Here is a 16,061-nt window from a genome sequence, read left to right as displayed (position 1 = left end):
CAGCTGGTAATTTCACCATAACCAAATGCAAAATGGTCGTGCGTAAATACGATGCTATTTTTATTAATATTATAATGAGCAATGTATTCAGCTAGAAGGAGTGGATTGATTCCCCGAAGTATTTATGTATGCTGCATTTCTTGGAAATCATAACGGGTCACAGCAGGGCAGCTTAGCACTCTGATGGACTTAGAAAATTCACCCCTCACCCTTTTCATATGCCACTATCTACTTGTAGGGATTCCCCCGAGACTCGTATGATATTAATCTACCGCAAGACGGAAAGGAGAACCGAACAGGGGATTTAGTAAACTTCATCTGTACCTCGAACACAGAAAAAACATATTATTTTCTTAACACCGATTATTGGATGAAGAAATACAGCCGAATGTTGGATTACAAACACAAACATTCGTCAGTAGTGGGATAGATGAAAGGAAGTGCGGAGGTAATATTGTGCACCTGAAAACAGGAAGGAAGAAGCCATACAAGCGGAAGAAGACGTAAATGATACCACTATAAAAGTATTTGTTGGTACAACGGAAGAATGTGTGACATTGATTCCGGCGCGTCCAACAACATGCGGTCAGATCACATTACCAGCGAGCAATCAATATATAAATTACCTTTTCGATTTTCTTTAATTTTTTATTTATTTTGTTGATGAATACGTAGAAAAACAACCGTGTGTCAGTTTACAGCTTTTTCTCTTTTTTTGTCGCTAAAGCGATACAAAAAAATACCACTTCTTCTGACAATTCTCATTATTTATGTATCTAAGATGGCTCCGCCCATTTGAAGAAGGAGAATTTAAAAGATAAATAAAATACAAGTGTAGTGACCAGTAATTATATACGAAAACATAAATTTGAATTAAGGCAATAAAAAAAACATCCAATAAAACTAGGTAATAATAAGTATTTTAAAACTAAGAATTTGCTATTATTTGTATTTTTACGCATTATGATTTCAACATGTCGATGTCGGCAGGTCCTAATTCAAAACAATTTTATTATTTTATCTCTTTTTCAGATGCGATATGTATTTTTTAAATGCCAAAGTAATAAATGTTCATTAATAAATTTAAATTTATTTACAAGTAATTCAAATAGATCAAGTCAAAGAAGGAATCGTGTGTTAGAAATACCGCATTGTAAAACGAGGCTCGCACAGAGACATGCATATTTTATAGACCCAAAATTTTTTAATTCTTTCTTACTGATAATATTTCATTGATTCCAAACTTTCAGAATTTTCCTTCTTTTAAAAAACATGCACGTTCCTGGATTCAAACTAAAGATATGAACTCTTTTTTTCTATGATCTATTTTGTTGCCCTTTAAGGAATATTTTGTGTTTTTTAAAAAATATTTTTTATTTCCTTTTTTAATTACAATAAAAAAAAATACCATATTATCTTTTGCAGAATATTTTATTTTTTCTTTCTTATGTTATATAAAAATATTATAACTGTCCATTGTTTATTATAGGAGCAAAAATTCATTAACATTTTCTTGTATACCCACGAACAGGCCATGCCTTTGTGGGATTTTTGTTTACTATTTTTCTATTAATATGTATTTCATTGATATAAAAGTTCTTAATACTCTTTATAATTCTATGTTTTATTATTATGTTTATTGTAAGAAAAGAAAAAAAAATTAAATAAAAAATAAATAAAAAAAATGTCACTATCTAAATATTTCAATTGTTTCTTTATCCTTCTTTATCCTCCTTCTTTCCTTCCCATCCCTTCTCCTCTCTTCATAGTGTGGTTTTTTTTTCATATATTTTTATTTTGTTAATCTTTGTTTTTAATTTTTGTATAAAATTGAAAGATTCAATATGTCCATGTATTTATAATTTTCTCAAACTGAACGGTTTGGGTAGGTAGAAAGAAATTGCCTTAAGGCAATATGCCCGCCCTTATATGTATATATATATATTGTATATGTATATAAAGTGTCAAATAAATAAATAATCAAATTGAAAATTTCAATGTACGCAACTTGTCAACTACCTTAACTTGCTAAAATCATCGATATATTGATTATATTCGGCAAAGTTGAAGGACCGAACATGATTACATTTAACGATTTTACTATCTTGCAGCTACTTCGTAGCCTCATTAGGAAGAGAAGAGAGGATATGAATGGAGTGAAGGGGGCGCTTAGCACGTGCGGGATGCCATTCATAAATAAATAAAAGCAAAGGGAAAAATAAAACCGAAGCGGGAACAACACGGGAAGTGTAAATAAAAACAAGGTACAGCGCAACGCTCCGATGTTATGCGTGTTGTTTGTATCATCCCACATACTCAGTAGTGACGGAGTCAGTGTTATGATAATCGAATAAATAATTAAAGTTATCATGTTAACGGTTATTTAAATATCGATAGTAATAATAATCAGATAGAGGAGCATAAACGTTGGGTAGAGACCTTTATCCAGCAGTGGCTGCAAAATAATTACAAGGCTGAAGAAGAAGAAGCTTACTTGCACAGCACAGTGCAACTGTGCTACTTAGTTAATCTTTTAGGTTCCACAAGCGCGATATAAAATGAAATGAATCATGTGGTGAAAAATAAGATGGCATCAAAGACTCGAAAACACAAAAAATACAATAACATTAAAATATTTAAAAAAGCACTATTAAAATAATTAGTTTATTTTTTGTATATTGGTAGCATAGAATTAAGAATACTCCAGAAACCGCATACGCGCATCAAACAGAAGGCGACTAAACTACTCATAAATGGGTAGGTTTACGTTTTGACCCATTAGTTTATTTGTAGACGTCGCTCAGTACGTAACTCCTGATTTGAATTTAACTATGCCGTGTTGTGTCCTTTTAAAGTGTAGAAATACTGCTAGGATCTTGAAGAAACAGGATGGAATCACACCTCATGTGTAATTAGCAAATGAATGTGTATGTAGCAAATGCATTACTTAAAATTGTATTATTTTTCCATCTGCTAGATTGTCGAAGAAACAAAATAAGCGTTTCGTTAGTGTTGCCAGGGTAGTAATTTTTTTACCCTACTTTGCTCATCTAATGATAGAACTAACAAAAATTGGATCTCGGATTAAACAACTCTGTGGTGGACATTTGACCAATATTATCTTTAAAACAACAAATATTATTTAACATGATATAAAAATATCAGTTTTATGTAAAATAAAATTTGTTTTATATTTTAAGTTTAGAGTTCATCAATTCAATTACTCTTATTAAATGACCCTTTACTTATCTACTCTACTGTGTCAATCAATATTTCCGCGTGCACAATAAAATTTTAGAGAAATTAACAGATGGCTTTTTTTTTACCTTACATTTGTGTTATAATTATATTTTTTCCCATCGTGCAACATTATGCGGCGACATCACGAATGTGCACGGCGAAAGTAGGGCATAGTGGGGGAATTATTGAACACAGTCCGATGTATTCAAATATGATTCTACGCTCCTTCTGGACTATTTTTAATTCTATGATTGGTAGTTAGGTTTTAACATGATTATTTACGTTACTTGGATGTTTAGTATGTACGTAATGTAATAGTTTTATAAATGATTTCACGAAAGAGTGTAAATGCTCTCTATTTTATCAGAATGTCTTTGTTTGTATGTAGAATAGTTAATAAAAAATATATCATATTATTTTACATCGAGAGTTAAATATTTAAAACGTTAATTATTCGGTTACGGTACAATGACATTCTGACAAATTGATTATTAATAATTCGATTTTCAAGAAAACCCTATTCTGCGCAACACTATTTATGATACATTGCAGTGTGGTAGGTACATTTCTTAATATGACCGCACACAGTGTAAGATGTGCGTAATATTATTTAATATTTACGCGTATTAATTTTTTGAACGAGAGTTTTAAAACTGATTTTTTCACATTATTCGTTCATACATAAAATATCAAGAAAAGCAAAGTAAAAACACAACCTACCCAAAATGTTATAAAAGTAGATTAAAGTGCACATACTCATTTATGCGCTGACCGTATTTTTATATCCCACAATGTATCCAAAAGTAAGCCTAGAAGATTTCGATAAACTACGCGTTTTATTTACCAAACCAATAAAGTTGAGTGTACGTAAAGACTCCGTCTATTCGGTTAAGTGCACTTTACTGCAGGAATATGGCCACGAAGCGAAAAGTCAAGGAAGTAAATAGAAACCTAATAATGTTTGCCATCAACAAAACAGGGCATAAAATGTTGGCGAAAAAGACGATGAAAAGACAAGGCGAGGAAAAAATGCTTTAAAATATAACTAAGAAAATAAAAACACACTGCAAGGACAGTAAAAGAAAATACACCTGAAAAGTGAAAAAAATTTCAACGATTTAAATTTTGAAATAATTAAATCATGAAAAATAAACCTGTTATAAACGGTTGATTATTATTATTATTTTTTTTTTTTTTTAATTTGTTTATTTTTCCATACATACATTATTTACAAAGAAATATAATTACAAAAATACACTTCAGAAAAATACATCTTAAAATTAAGCTATAAAATATATTGGAAAAAATGCCCACAAAGACTTCAGCGTCTGAGCGTGGGCCATTCCTTTTTTAATTATTTAAAAGTTCATAGCATATAAATAAAGTTTGACATGACCATGAAAAGAAAAGAAAAGAAAAAGAAAAGAAAAACCAAATTAACATATGCTGATATTACGAAAACATGATTTATTTGCAGAGTGCATTTATTTATAATTTTAATTGTTTTTTTTTTTTTTAAAGAATGTGTATCTGTTCCTTCCATGCTAATCCAAGACCTTAACCTACTTTAAACTGTACCAGTGATTTAATGTGTTGTAGTTCCTTAGTTAAAAGATTAATGGATTTCGGACCAACATGTAAGGACATTTCGGAACTGACAGTACACTATCGGATCTATTACTAATACGATTTAAATTATAACTAAACAATTCCCTATTCAAGTAAACATATTTCAGGCACTGAAACAAATATAATTTTCTAAAACTAAGGAGTCCACACTCTACGTATAATTTATTACTAGGAAATAGTCTATGTTTTTTGTAAATTATTTTTATTATATTTTTCTGTGCAATTTCTATTGACCGACTATGCGATTGTGATCTCATCAGGAATAGAACCCGGTACCCGTAGAGCAAAGCTACTTGCAAATACACCACAGGGTCAGGGGCCGCAAAAAACATTAAAAAGAACACCATCGTTTCAATCAATAGGTATGTATGAAAATTGATCCGACCAATGTTTTCAACAGATCTGGTAAAAAGCAGACTGAAGCTGTGAACATTTATGATTTGATCAAAAAAGTAATCAGTACTGCTATGATGGTTTAATATTTTACCATTTCGTGAAATTCACAATTTTCTGTTGAATTGTACTCGTATTTAGTTTGACTGATTCGTCGAACAAAATGTTCCATTTAAACATAAACAAGGGTCGTAAAGCAAAGCCATTTACATCTCTGACACAATAAAGGGGTCTAAGCACCAACAAATGGTATCGAACACGATTCCGTCATTTTACCGTAAATCACAAAAGTACCAAAGTTGGTAAATTGAATGTCATTACTTCAGCCAGCCTGATGGATATTGCGTATTAGGGTTTATAGTGCGAGGGTGCCGCGCACTGTGCGAGGGTGGAAGGAGGAAAAATACTCCTGCGAAATGTTATAGGCAAAAGAGAAAGCATCGTTAAATTTTGATGATGATGTTCGAGGTAGAAACATCTTTCTTTTACTGCACTAGTATGAACGCCAATTCCAAAGCATTTTATCAATTTTCGTACTAAGGTCATAATAACAGTTTTTATACAAAAGTCATTATGTCAATTTTCGAAATAAGGTCATAATAACCATTTTCATACAAAGGTAAATAAAAAATTTAGAAAGGTCTCAGTGACAACTTTCATTCAAATAAAATAATAAAAAATTTCCTACATAAGTTATAAAAACAATTTTCAAACAAAGGTCATAATTAGGGTGTCCAAAAAATCAGCATTAAATTTAGGGTGAAACTTTGAAATATTGCTATGATTAGATACATTTTAAATAGATAGGCACTTGGTTTGCATTTAATGTAGAATTTGTAAGGAATTAAAGTTGAAGTTTTATGCATGAGATTCAATTAGTTTATATTTAAATTTACATTTAAAGAAAACGAAGTTTGTTTTTTCAGTGCAAATTTAAAAAATGGCATAAACTTAGAATACATAAAATCGAAAGTAATAAGGAAAAAATAATAATATATGTATTGTAACAAAATAACCTCTCCAAGAGTAAAGTCTCCTCCCAAAGCATAAGTAAAATCGGGTAATCATAGATATATGAAATCGTATGAATATTAGTAGGTAGGTAGATTATATTAAGGAAATATAAGAAATACGATAAATATATCAAAACAGTCCCTTGATCATATATAAATGAAATTCTAGGAACAATTATTCAGATTCAGTAGATAAAATAAATTGAAGGCTAATGTTATAAATCAGAAGTAAGGAAAGTAAACAGAAGAGTTGCCTCGAATTACAGAAACCACATGGCTGCCTCATTTCATCCCCATTTTATATATTTGATATATGGCCGACCCCCGCGGCGACCTTTTGTGGCTGTCTGGGCTGGATTAGGGGGTAGTCGGTAATTGAGAATAGTTGGTAATCAGAGAAAAGCAAATTGAACTTGCGAAGAAAAATAAGTTAAGTGAAAAATCGCATTTGAAGAGTGCAAAATACTTGCGTCTAATGACATATGGTAAAATTTATGTTGGTGCTGTGTTTTGGTGGCAAAAAATATAATAAATTGATATTAATGGTGTTCTACTAACAACTAGGCCAAAAATATAGAATTTTGAAGATTAATGACAAAATTTCAAACTATGATTGCTCTCAGATTTATCCCCGTTGATAATGATCCCCGTCAAAAGTGTAAGTGGAAACCCAAAGAGGGGTCAATTGATCGATCAAAAGTAACTACAGAGGGGGCGGATTAATGGGAAGGGAGGATATAAATCGCCGAGGTACACACAATCAAGTTGGAACAGCAAATCAATCGAGCAGGAAGTGGTAAAAGCTAAAAATTAAGTACAGTATGCATTAAAAAATACATAGACTCGCCAAAACCCAAATGGAAAACGAATAAAAAAGCATAAATCAAAGGCCCTAAAAACAGCCACCAACAGATTTGATGCTGATTTTTTTTGATTGATGTTGTGTAGCTTGGAGGAAAAGTAAATAGAAACAATTTTTGAACAAACAAGAACGGAATTTAGAGTAACATTAGTTCTGTTTTTACTATGAACTAAAAATCAAAGCTGAAAAAATCTCGATTAATAGAAGATTACTACTTTTATTTACTGAAACATATTTTTGATTGAAACGACTGTATCAAGGCATAATATTCACAATTTTAGAACATTGCGTTATAAAATAATATGCCAGAGGAACGTAAACAACGGTTATTGAAAATTTAATAAATTTTGATAATTAATGTTAATATTCATTCGTTTTGGGATTTGCACGATGAAAATTACAGTAGATGGAAAATAGGAGGGTGAAACATGGGGAGATTCGCGCGAGTGGGACAATTTGTCAGGAAGGCAGTGAGCTGGGAAATTGCAAAAGCAATTTTGTAGAAATAAATGTGCATTCATTTAATGTACCTACTTTAAAATCAACTAGGTTTCAACAAGGTTTTGAGTATATCAAAATATTTGTAGACAGGCTCGATTTCCCCCTTAAGAAGTAATCTAGATCTAAATTTGTCGCAACTGAGAGGGAAAACATTTTTGAGAAGGTTCAGCCGGATAAATCTCACCGACATAATAAAGGTTTCGGCTCTTTTACTTCACAAAAATCAACAGATAGAAGAGTCGAGGAAATTCGGATGTTTAAACATAGGCAGAATGGTGAATTTTATACAGTGTGTACAGTTGCGACTCAAACCAGCTTACGACAGATCATAAGCCCTGTAAATGCCTAGACTTGCATTTACAGGGCTTATGATAAAATAGTTTTCACAGGACAGCCATATCCAATTAAATATTCCATGTATTTTATAATATTTATTATGATGTAAATAATGATATTTGAAAAAATACATAGTGATTTTTTTATGATTTGCTCGAATATTTCAACTTTGGGGGGATTTTCTACTCACTATTAGAAAATGAGAATAAAGTTGGAGTAGAGGAGAGTACAAACTATAATCTTTTCCAAGTTTAACCCAAAAAAACGGATACTGGCTTTTTTTTATGTGGCCATAAGTCTACATAGAAAGCAAGACTTGATGTATTTTTTTTATTTAAAAAAAGAATAATTAAGTGGTATTTTGCCATAACAGGCCTCAATAATAATATTATTTTTATCAATGTGGAAAACATATTATTAAAGAGTACGCATACAGGTTTTTTATTTTATTTTTAAATACCTATTTCTAAAAATATCTCGTATTTTGCTTAATGCAACACGACGTTACAGCACCGTTTGCAAATATATTTTTCAGTAGTCTTTCAAGAGTACAAATCAACAACGCAAGAATTTAAAAAAAATCAGGGTGGGATTGTTACTGACAATCTTCTTGCTTTATTGTCATACTTTACCCTGTTTCCGGCACGTGGTGTTTGGTTGAATAGGGACAGAGGTTAAGTAACTAGCATCCGATCAAGATAAGGGAATCCGTGTCAACTGACAAAAGACTACTCGACACTTGACAGATCGAAGGTTGAATAGAAAAATAATGCAAGTTCAACCCTTATATAGAAAGTTGAAGGTGTGACGAATGTTATTATTTGCCTGATGTGTGCTTTTGATAAACAGTTAATAATTTGATGAAAAGTGTAGGGAACGACGTAATTTATTATGGATAATTTAAATAGCGTAATTTTTGTGAAAATCACGTCACGGGCGCTGAAAAATAAACATTCCAACACGTTTTGCAGCTACAGAGCGCATGGGTGGTTGGGATTCTAGGTTCCTATTTCCAACTTTGTTAAATTTTAATAATTATTTAGTAGCTAGATTACAACACGTCTTGCAGCTACAGAGAGCACAGACGGTTAGAAATCTAGCTCCTGTTCACACTTTTCAAAAATATGATTAAAAAATGTACTAACAAATTACAACAGGGATGGAGAATACCTTCAATTCTAAGAAATATGGATGTTTAAACATAGGCAAAATGGTGAATGTTACACAGTGTGTAAAGTGGCCACTTAAACCAGCCAATGACAGGTCATAAGCCCTGTAAATGCCTTGACTTCCATATTCCCTTATTTAAGGTATTCTCCATCCCTGTTGTAATTTGTTAATCTTAATGACCCCCGAGGGGGTGAAATCCAGTCTTTTGTCTATGAACATTTGGACAAATTCAAATATTGTAATAAAAATGTACTACATTATTAATAATATTTTACAAATGGAATCTAAATGACATGTCCTGCGGACGTGGGAGGTTGAAGCAATGTTAAAAGTTTTCATTGTAAAAGTATGTCATTTAAAAAAAAATCCAACCTACTTTTTTGCTATCTTAACAGAAACAGAGAGTGGGAATTACGTTAATATAAATAGACAACTCATAAATTAAATCTATAAAATTGTATTTCATTGTAATATTTTATGTATTTTTATCATAATAAACTAAACATTATTTTATGTTATTTCGAATTTTTTTATACCACAAAAGTCTAGAGGCTCAATTAAAGTGGTTAATTACGGCACATACATATATTTATGGGCATGATTTAAAAAAAATATTCTTGTGGTCTTATCGGTGATTGCATTTGGAAGCCCATTCATGAGGCAAGCGTCTTAACCATTACACCACGCAGGTTGTACGCTATTCTATTTAATATGAAATTAACATAGTAAATATTTTATTCACTTACCTCTATTAATGTAATAAAAATGATAAATAATGGTGGCGGACAGCACGTGTAATTGTCCGCATAGTATTTCCTGTCCCGCTCCTCCGGGAGGACCTCCATTGCTATTATGTGAACCATCCTGAAAGAATACAAATATGTTATATTAGGAGACTTCAAAACTCCACAAAAGGTAAACAAAAGGTGTGCAAATAACACAAGCACACCAAAGAATAATAATTACTTATTAAAAATGTGCTCCGAGCGTGTACAAATGATGACATTTTGTAAGTTAAAAAAACATCCATTTGTCACCTGGATAACAGAACATGAGCATAACTACATGATAATTGGTTTTACGTGCGTATTTTTGGTGGTATTTATCTTTAAAAATGTCTGAACTAGAATAAAATCTAGAAAATAATAGCCCTGAGGATAAAATCACCAAGAACATTTTAAGTATTATTCCATTTTAATTATTAATTGTAATAAAACGCAGTGTAATTCTGCACTTGACGCAATTTCAATAAAACATCATCAAAAAATTGAAACACATTTTTGGTAATTAAATTGATTAGATTTTATGAATGAGTCAAATTCGCAATAAAAAAACGAAAGTGTGGTAGTTAGTTTTTTAATATTATGATCCCTGAAACCGAAGTTAAGTACAAATGGCCGAGCGAAGAACTGATTTGGGTCACAAACTAAGCTGCATCACTCATGTATGCAAATTCGGCGTGAGATCGCAAATCCACTAAGTTAGATTTCCTTTGAGGATGTCTATTTCCGCGCATGGTCACAGTCCCGCCAGGATGACGGGAGAGGAAAGGAAGAGGCGTCTAGACTTTAGACGATTGGCGGCGGAAAACTGCGAGAAAATTCGGCATCGCGAAAAATACGCCTCCGGGGCGCCTCTCGTGCTAGGGGCAGACAGAACGAGAGAAAGAGTTGAAGTTAAAATATATGGGAGCGTTTGTGACTAGACGGAATGTCTGATAACTCTGTTTTGGATACCATGCCTACATACATCTAGAGGTCATTTACCGACAATTCTGTGGGTGGCCATCTTGGCGCTAGATCCTTAAGAGATGAAACGCCAATAAAGTTCTGAATTAGGAGATACGTATTCAAATTGTTCAACAGAGAATGCCATAAAAAGTGTAGTTCCGGAAGCTGTATAAAAAAACAAAATTAAACGCCCAAAGTTAAGTAGAAATCACGCGCAAAAGGTCAAACAGAAAACATTAATAAGAAAAATATGTTTAAAAATCTAACATAATGGACACGCGACATTGTGCTCGGAAAAAATCATTTCGTATTAAGCTATACATCAAGAGGTTGTACGAAGTCACGAATTACAGGAAAAGTTACTAAAGTAATGGGCATCGGAAAAGAAACAAAATGGCCAATCTAAAAACTCCAAAGTGAAGGAGAGCTTTGACACAATGAAATATGGCCGACCGGGGAATTTATTTTCAATTCATTTTCACACGGCATTGAGTTCCGTGATTAAGTACAATCGGTGAGACAGTATTTCTGTAGTGTTTGCCTAAACGTTATTTACAGATAAATTTAAAAGATAAGAAAACAAATTAAAAGGAGACGATTAGTCGGAAGGGCAATGCGCGACGTCCATTACATTATTTGTATACAAACGCAAATAAAAGAAACTTGTTAAATACAAAATTCACACGTTATTATTAAGTAAAAAATGGACCGCATAGAAAAACATAGTAACAGACCGAACAAATGCAGTAAATCTTTTTATAAAAATAAACTAAATACGAGAAATAATTCGCTCTGGTTTGTAATAATTCATAGAATTACCGCAAGAATTGGTAGTTCTATTTGGCTATTATGTTTTTTCTCTCTTTACAATGGAGTCTAGACAACAAAATGATGAGTACTTTAGGGTAAGGCATTAACGGCCCATAGTTTGCGAGTTGGAAACACCATAAAAATGAAAAATAAATTTCCTAATGCTTTCGCATATTTGGTAGGATGATTTTTTATTCAATTCGGCTTTAGCGCCAAATAACCCACGTAAAGCTTAATAGTCGAGACCCACACGGTTAACACAGATGTAATATAATAAATTGATGCCCATAAAGACATTTATTTACCTTTGTTCTTAATGAATGAGTTTCGCCATAAAAACATTGTGTCACTTAAAATAAAACGAAGAATTTGAGTTTGACTGATTATGCAATTGAATTGTGTAAAAGTTGGTAATTACTAAGTTTTACAATGTTTTAACGATTCAAATAGCGGCAGACAAAGCTGAATTTAGTTTATTTCAGGATACCAAAATAATTTAATGAATTTACGAATTCTCGAGTCATTCACATTATGTGGACACATAACAAGTCCAAATTCTATGGGGCTTAAGTTCCGCGTCAAATAGAGTACCAGCACAACAAAATATAATTAATAAACAAATAACATCGTACACACAGAATGTCAATAAACAAATAATCATTTCATAATTTAAATCACTCAAAAATGAATTCAACTTCTTTCTAGTCAAGAAAAAGGATGTACTTTATAAAAAAAAAGTTTACAAAATAAACTATTGATTTATTTTCAGGATTAACATCCTTCATTACTTTCCAATATATAAAATACTATCGGACCCGACAGAAGTTGTCCTGCCCGAACGTTGGCTTGCCTGCTATTAGCTTGGAAAAAGACTTTTGATTAATAAGTAGGTACCTAGGTACTTGTTTATGGTTGAGTTCCAAAACATAAAATAATTCGTTAAAAAATATAGAATTCTTTTTGAAAATGTCAAACTCGGCTCTTCTCACCAACGGGGGTGCACTTTATTCATGAATGCGATTTTCGAAAATGTATTGAATGTCAGTAAATATTATTTTAGTATTACCAAAAATCCAGTAAAAATAAATAAATGGCAAGAAATTATAAGGAATGTAAAGAAAGAATCTGATTGGGATGCATAAAAAGCGAACGTTGTTTGTAAACATTCAAAAACATTCAAAAACAAAATCTTTTCAATTTTTTGTACACACATTCTAGTCGAATGCAACACTGTTAGATATATGAAAAAAGATTTATGCTTCTAACCTTTTTTTAGAGATTTGATGGAAAATTTTAATATCTACGAACAAGCGCAGCGCAAAGATCTATATTTCGCTAAAAACCGCACGTAAATCGGTTAAGCCGTTTAAGAGGAGTTCAGTGATATCACACGAACAGAAGAATTATATATATAAAGATAATGATTAACTTAAATAAGTCGCACTGTAGTATGCCTAAATCAGCATTTTGCAGAAGTGCAAAAACAAACTTTTTAAAATTTATTAACGACCGAAAATTAATGTATATTGACAGTATAAGGCATAGTATTTTTGTAGTATTTGCTCATTTGACTGTCAAAATAAAAGAAGAGCACTGTAGCATCATAATTACTGTTTTCAAAGTCATTATGATGCTACAGTATTCAATTGATTAAAAAAATACTGAAGTTTGTGGTAGGCTCAAAATAATCACAGATACGAGTGTTCTTCTAAGAAAGATAAAATAGCCAAATTTAGACATACGGTAGTGTGTTTCTCGTTTCAACGACTTTTTTCGATTAGTTAGTTGTAATTTTGTACATTGTTTTTCATACGCACGAAATTTTTTAAAAACGTAAATTATTGACTGGACTGTGAAGAAGTAAGCAATGGTGTAAATTTGAAAAGACTCGCCTTGCAAAGAGCGGGGGATCCCTTTGCAGCAAATGGAAGTCGTTCTCGGAGCACACCTCCCTGTCTCTGTGATGGACGGCGCATTTAAAGCTCCTGGACCTCTTGCCGCTCATCTGAAACGAAAATAACCAACATGAAAAAAAATAAAATTTAATGCATCTTAAGAGGATATGTGATAAACGAATATGTATTTGAATATAGTTATTATGCCAATCTCACGCAAACGCCTCTCGGAATACTGTGCAAGAAACACAACTGCACGTCGGACTGATTATGTAAAACTAAAATAGGTAAAATCGTATTTACGTTTTTCGTGCCCCAAAACTGAACCAATTAAGAAAAAAAAAACAAAAATAAATTTTCTCAGGCACATTTCGCTCTTTTCAAAAACAGTTATCGCATTTGTAAACCTTACGTCCAAAGACGGCAAGCAAAACTAGGCGAAAGAATTTTGGATGGTCCATGGATTCTACAAAAGACCCGCCAACGGTGGATTATCTAAATATTTCCTTTTACATCTTTTTTATTTATTAATTAATTGTAATCTACCAAAAAGGAGAACTCGGTAAAACTACCAATACTGTGGCAACCACACTTCGACTTCATATGGTAAAAATGCAGTCATCAATAGACTTCACACTTTAGGCAATAAGTATTGAGACGTTGGTGACTCGATACATATGAAGTTTAGTACATACAGGAAGGCTCTTCTCCCGTTTTTCATTGGTAAAGCTTGTACCTGGTAGTTCTGGATAACAATTTTTTATTTTTTTAATTTATCATTTGGTATTGTCCAAAATTGTTTAAATGTCTTTATCAATGTTTTTTCCCCTTTCTTTTGTTAATTTTATTTATAAGCACAAAATATTTCTCTTAATCATTTTTTAATTTCTATTTAAAAAAAAAAAGAGAATTACTCTAGTTATTATTATTTACTCAAATATTCCAATTTTCGGACCATTTCCTAAAAGTTGTAAATAACTTGTGCTGGAAAAATGGAAATCGAGTTGTGGTAAAGTGGGATTTGAACCTCGGACCTTTGGGCCGTGAGGCCACAATACTACCACGGGACCACAACCCAATTCATTTAACCTAAGTAGTACTTTTAAATATTAATATATATATATATATATATATATATATATTCGGCCTCGTGGTGTTGGTCAGGGCGTTTGCCTACCATGCAAGAGGTCTCGGTTTCGATTCCCGACAGGATTGACATGAAATATTGGATTAAAATGGTGCTTTTATACTAGAATATTTCATAGTACCTGGACTGGTACCTGAAGTGTAAGACCGATCGTCTTACCTTCATGTAAAAAAGAATTTATATATATATATATATAATTTTTTAATGATCAAGATACACTGCGATTGGTGTACCAATGCAGTGCCCTATGCACCATTATGTGCGGATAGGGATGATGCATATATTTTTATCGATTAGTGTTACACGAAAAAATCTAACTTTTTTAAAGTACAAAAAAGGGAAGGAAAAAAAAACATAGATGGAAGTTCTTTAAAAATTAAAGTAAAAAAGTTTTTTAAAAGTTTGTAGTTAGAAGAATTTTTTTTCGTAAAAGAAATTAAAAGGTAAGAATTAAAATGAAGAGTGAAAAACATGCTCAGATATAAAAAAATAAAAATCATTTTCAAAAAGGAAAAACATAAATATACACATACATATTTTATGGGATTCAAAGAAACATTCAAAGATTCAGAAAAGATTCAAGAAGAATATATCTATGTACTTGTAATTTTCCCAAACTGAACGGTTTTTATACTATAAAGTTTATATTTGAAGCACTAACTTTGTGGTTATTCATTATAATAAAATAAATAAAACAACTTTGTTTTTAACCACTAATTTTTATTTTTCACTGACCGGTTTCAAAGCAAAAAAGCTTCTTTGTCAAGGTTTACGTAACTAGTTACGTAAACCTTGACAAAGTTAAGTTGTTTTATTTATTTTATGGTTTTTATACTGTTTATCTTTTTAGACTTCTTAATATGTAAATTACTATTTAGTATTTATTTGTTTTAAATGCTATCTTTTACCTATAATTTATTCTACTTACATGTATGTATATTAATTTATTTCCAACAAATATGTAAAGGCACTAAGTGCCGTTTATTTCAATGAAATAAAATATCTGTTAATGCAATTTGTATTTCAATACACCAAATGTATTAAAAAACTAGTTTTTTTCTTCGATTATCGTAAAATATGAAGAATTTAGTAACAATTTAACCGAAATTTATGTTTTCTTCAAAATATTGAGTTATCGATAAGAAATCTGAAAATTCAGAAACGAGGTCAACGTTCGCGAAAATTTCGACGAACTTGTATGGAAAAGATTTGTCAAATACAATGACTGGAAATATTACAAGAACGAAATGTAAGGAACCGATAAGAAAAACAATAAAACGAAAACAAATCAGGGCAGCCGAAATCACGATAAGGGCTGAATTAACCGAAAAACAT

The 16,061-nt window shown here is 31.6% G+C and overlaps 1 protein-coding gene across 2 annotated transcripts in view; it reads right to left on the bottom strand.

Moving 5' to 3' along the window:
* stet (rhomboid serine protease stem cell tumor) overlaps positions 1-16,061 on the bottom strand; it is a 436,151-nt gene that overhangs the window by 20,201 nt on the left and 399,889 nt on the right. For both annotated transcript variants that reach the window (XM_088226556.1, XM_088226557.1), the window contains 2 exons: positions 13,577-13,689; positions 9,891-10,008 (listed from right to left, as the gene is read on the bottom strand). In XM_088226556.1, coding sequence (XP_088082682.1) covers positions 9,891-10,008; positions 13,577-13,689 — 231 coding nt within the window. The remainder of the gene's footprint in view (positions 1-9,890; positions 10,009-13,576; positions 13,690-16,061) is intronic.

This window comes from Micrasema longulum, unplaced genomic scaffold (genome assembly GCF_059751315.1).
Source record: "Micrasema longulum isolate JH-2025_06_02 unplaced genomic scaffold, ASM5975131v1 h1tg000438l, whole genome shotgun sequence".
Lineage (NCBI taxonomy): Eukaryota > Metazoa > Arthropoda > Insecta > Trichoptera > Brachycentridae > Micrasema > Micrasema longulum.
This window is presented reverse-complemented; position numbering and strand designations above follow the sequence as displayed.